The sequence below is a fragment of the Notolepis coatsorum genome (assembly GCF_963971535.1).
Source record: "Notolepis coatsorum genome assembly, contig: SUPER_1_unloc_1, whole genome shotgun sequence".
NCBI classification, from domain to species: Eukaryota; Metazoa; Chordata; class Actinopteri; order Aulopiformes; family Paralepididae; genus Notolepis; species Notolepis coatsorum.
The window spans coordinates 2,311,373-2,316,372 of NW_028174886.1; the positions used below are offsets into that span (position 1 = coordinate 2,311,373).

The 5,000-nt window shown below is 47.3% G+C and overlaps 1 protein-coding gene across 1 annotated transcript in view; it reads right to left on the reverse strand.

Annotated features, from left to right (window-relative positions):
• Positions 1-2,722: 2,722 nt before the first annotated feature.
• Positions 2,723-5,000, reverse strand: part of LOC311246364 (uncharacterized protein) — a gene marked incomplete at both ends in the record, with an annotated part of 3,248 nt that continues 970 nt past the window's right edge. Inside the window, one exon of the mRNA XM_084338486.1 lies at positions 2,723-4,042. Coding sequence (XP_084194612.1) covers positions 2,723-4,042 — 1,320 coding nt within the window. The remainder of the gene's footprint in view (positions 4,043-5,000) is intronic.

The window sequence follows — 5,000 nt, forward strand, 5'->3', positions numbered from 1 at the left end:
CAATGTAGAACAACAACATAATATAGTTTCCCTTTGAAAAACAAAATAAATAAATTTTAAGTTAACAAACTTTTTTTTTCTTTTTTTCTTTAAAGGCTGGTTTGCTATTGCTTCGAGACTTTGTTATCCAGGTACAAAAAAAAAGCATGTCTGCTTTGACATCAGGATAGGTTCAGAGAAGGAACATAGAACTGATTTCCATCTGTGTAAAGGGTCTATAAAACATCACTTTCCATTGAGGCGGAAATGTTTTTTAAGCTCAGGAAGCAGAGGCAAGGAACACTTATATGGTGTATATACACAGTTCTATCTTTAACTTTAATTCGTGGCACAGATTCATTCTCCTCGTGGATCTAAATCAGCTGAAAATGTGATTTCTTTGGGAAAGATCGAATCCGTGCCACAAATATGGCAGTTAAACCTCAATCGGAACCTTGTGTCCAAAAAGAACATTTCAAGTTCTTTCAAGATGTAACTGTGTGTCCTCTCCTCTCCTCCATCACACCCAAATTAAAGCTATAGAATAGCTCAAACCAAGCGGGCAGACAATGTGGACAACATACATAAAGCATTATTATTTTCTCCTGCATCACAAATGTATCACAATTGTAAAACAAACTCTGTCCAAAGAAGAATTACAAACACATCATACAAAAAGCAATAAATACATAGGTCTAAGGATGGTGTTAGGCTAAAGCAATAATAATAATAATTATTATTATTAATATATTTATGATAATACTGTATGTTATGTGTTCTGGCTAAAGGCTATAGTCTATGTCTGAAACAGAACTAGTGTTAGTGAGTTCTAAGCTTTGGTAACTAGAGGGAGAGACAAACAAGTTAGTCACACAACACTGGGGTCCGTTAATGATAAATTCAATCAATAAAAAAAAGACTAAATATAAACTCATTCTGTTATATATGCTGATGATACAGCCTTTTAGTCTCTGTTATTTCTCGTTAAGTTCCATTGGACGAACTCCTCGTGGTACTATTGTTCCAGCATTAGAACTTTTGAGACAATCTACTTCCTGAATTGATTGAACTGAAAGTTAATTGACCACCAGCTTCACAATCAATCAATTGATCGGTAAACCAATCAATAACGTGACATGGTTACTTAGCCCCTCCTACTCATAGACAATTGGTTAGATCCGTACAACATATTATTATTAGCCCTGAATATGATCGTGCACTGGGTTACTGGAACAGGTGAACCCTTTCACTACCACACTACCAAAGGGTTAACCCTTTCACTGCGACAATACAGAAGGTTAACCCTTTCACTGCCACACTACTAAAGACCGGTTGTCTGTAGTGTGGTAGTGAAAGATTAACCTTCTGTAGTATGGTAGTAAAAGGGTTTAATAAGCAGGAAATACTGTGAAAGAATGCAGCAAAATAGACACATTATAAACATTGTGGATGGCCTCCCTGATGGCTGTAGAAGATGAACAGCACACAAGTCCCACACAGGGCAGGTAATACTATACTGACGATCTCTCACAGGGTACAGAAAGTTCTGAGAGGTGACACTACTGACGATCTCTCACAGGGTACAGAAGGTTCTGAGAGGTGACACTACTGACGATCTCTCACAGGGTACAGAAGGTTCTGAGAGGTAACACTACTGACGATCTCTCACAGGGTACAGAAGGTTCTGAGAGGTGACACTACTGACGATCTCTCACAGGGTACGGAAGGTTCTGAGAGGTGACACTACTGACGATCTCTCACAGGGTACAGAAGGTTCTGAGAGGTGACACTACTGACGATCTCTCACAGGGTACAGAAGGTTCTGAGAGGTAACACTACTGACGATCTCTCACAGGGTACAGAAGGTTCTGAGAGGTGACACTACTGACGATCTCTCACAGGGTACGGAAGGTTCTGAGAGGTAACACTACTGACGATCTCTCACAGGGTACGGAAGGTTCTGAGAGGTAACACTACTGACGATCTCTCACAGGGTACAGAAGGTTCTGAGAGGTAACACTACTGACGATCTCTCACAGGGTACGGAAGGTTCTGAGAGGTAACACTACTGACGATCTCTCACAGGGTACGGAAGGTTCTGAGAGGTAACACTACTGACGATCTCTCACAGGGTACGGAAGGTTCTGAGAGGTGACACTACTGACGATCTCTCACAGGGTACGGAAGGTTCTGAGAGGTACCCTCAGTGTCGCTTCTAAATGGGTATACAACAGTATACAGCAGTTATCATGGCATAGTACAAAACAACAACGACAAAAAAAACGAAAACAGCACTGCAAAGAATGACAATCTAAGTAGATGTTTTTACCCTTCAGACCAGGTCAGCCTTATTTTAAGGTATTTTTTACGAGTCAAATGATCTGAAAACAGTGCCGTACACTTGGAGTGGTTTCGAGATATTGTACTTGTGGATGACGGTTTGATTCCTTTCAAGTATGAATATATATAAATATAAATTCAAATCTTGAAACTTGTTGTTCGCTCCAGTTATCAGCGCATGTCATAAAGTCATTTGACTTTAAATACCCTGAAATAAACGTATAAAGCCATAATACAAGGACAAAAACACGCTACGCTTGTCGTTTTCCTCTTGTGCGCTGAAGGAGTCGGCTAAAAGTTGACAAACAGTTGAGCAGCTACTACTGCGTGGCTTGAGAAATGCAATATGCACAAAGTAAGTTGGGTTTATCGTAATAAAAAAGGTTTAAAGTTCATCAGCCCCCTACTCGTCCGAGACAGACAGACGGCTGAAGATGGGCAGGCGGCGGCCCTCGAAGCTGGGAGACTCGGAGCCGGAGGAGGAGCTCAGGGAGCAGGAGGAGGTGTAGCCCTCCTCGGAGAGGGAGTCAGCCGAGGAGCAGCGCTGCAGGCCGGGCAGGAGGAGGGAGAGGCCCTCGCGCTGGGGGGGCAGGAGGAGGCGGGGGGTGGTGGAGGAGGAGGAGGAGGAGAGGAGGAGGGCGGAGGAGGAGGAGGAGGAGGTCTTCGAGGAGGAGTCACAGACGGCGTAGAAGCGCAGGTGAGCGTCCCCGGCGGCGGCCAGGTGGTCGGGCACGACGCCGGAGAACGGGTAGGGGCAGTGCTTCGACACCCCCGGCTCCGGGAACAACAGAGGAGAGAGGAGCTCGGGGCTCCCCTCGGAGGAGGAGGGGGGGGGAGGGGAGACGGAGGAGGCGCGCAGGAAGAGGAGAGAGGAGGAGGAGGAGGACGGGGCGGCGGCGGCCAGCTCCTGGACCGGGTGGAACCGGGAGGAGAATCCGGAGAAACTGATGCTCTGTCTCAGCAGAGGAGGCCTCTGCGCTCCCACCCCCCCTCCTCCCGACCGGACCCCGCCCCCCGCCGCCGCATAGGCTGCGGCGGCGGCCAGGCCCTCCTCGGCGTTGTGCACGAAGTGGCAGCGCGCGCCGTACGGGCAGAAGCCCACGGTGTGGAAGGTGCGGCACGGCTCCGTCTTGTACTTGGGGTGCCGGCTGAGGCCGCGCACCTCGTCCAGGCCGTGGGCGAACTGGCACTTGGCGCCGTACTTGCAGGTGCCGCTCTCCTCGAAGGTGCGGCAGAGCTCCGTCTTGTACCGCGTGGTGATGGGCGGGGAGGAGGGGGCCAGGGGCCCGGAGGAGGGCGAGGAGGAGGCGGAGGAGGAGGAGAGGGAGAGGGAGGCGCTGCTGCTGAGGCTCAGCCCGGGCGGAGGGAGCAGAACGGGCCGGTCCTCCGCGCCCCGCAGGCCCCCCCCCCCGCCGCCGTGGCCCCCCTCGATCATGCTGACGGAGCGGTCCACCCGGAAGGGGATGTGGTTCAGGGTGGAGCGGAGCGGCTGCCGGTCGCGGCTCCAGTGGTGGGGGGGGGCCGCGTCGAGGCCCCAGTCCACGGTGCCCCCCCCCTCCTCGCAGCTCCCGGCGTTGAACTTGGAGTTGGGCAGCGTGACGGGGCAGAGGGAGTGCCGGCGTTGGAACCCCGAGACCCTCTGAGCCTGAGTCTGCTGCTGGTGGTGCTGGTGGTGCTGGGGGCCGGCGGACGGGCCATCTGTCACCTCCAGGCCGCGGAAACCCTGCTGCCACACAAAGGGAACACAGGGGGGGGGGGGAGCGTGAGTCTCTGCATTCCTGAGCGCTGGAGCGAAGCGGAGGCCTTCTTTAAAACCCGCCTCGTGGGAAGTAAGCGGCGCTGCATCATCGACCACAATGGACCAGAGTTTAATTATCGGCTGACATTTCATCACAAAGGTTTTCATTTACAGGCTACTTTTAAGAATTTAGTCATTAAGCATAACTATTTAATTGATAAAGGGGGGGGGGGGGGGGATCCTTGCGAATTAGTTCCATGATATATATAAAGTTTATAAAGTTTCTACTTTAACCCAAACATTTACGCATCAATAACTAAGCTGGCAATACTTAAAGTGTGACTTGTGAGAACCATTACAAACATCCAGTGTTTCTTTTTTCTCGTGTTTTTATATTCAGATGACATTTTTATTGCATTTATTTTCTGTCTTTCTACTATTACCCTGCCCATACCTGTACCCCCCTTCCCCCTCCCCCATGCTAGAAATGATGCCCATTTCATTTTCTCCAAGGGGATCAATAAAGGAAAGTATTATCTTATCTTGTGTATAAAATACATTATGAACAATAAGTGTGTGTTATGAACTATTTATTTGAATCCTACAGATGAAGAACTATATAAATTCGTTTTTTTTAAAAGGTTTTAAGATGAACAATGCTTTGAAACCTAATGATCTAAAGATGGTAAGTTAAGAGTATTGGCTACAGTACTTTCTGGTGAAGTATCACATTCAGAGCTTGTAATATATAAGAATATAACAATAATAATAATAATAATAATAATAATAATAATAATAATAATAATAATAATAATAATAATAATAATAATAATAATAATATATATATATATATTATGTTTTTTTTTCCCTTTTATAGGGTTTATTTACGACCAGGGTGTGAGTTGCTCCTGAGCTGTGGATGTCATAGATCTTAGTGAAATTA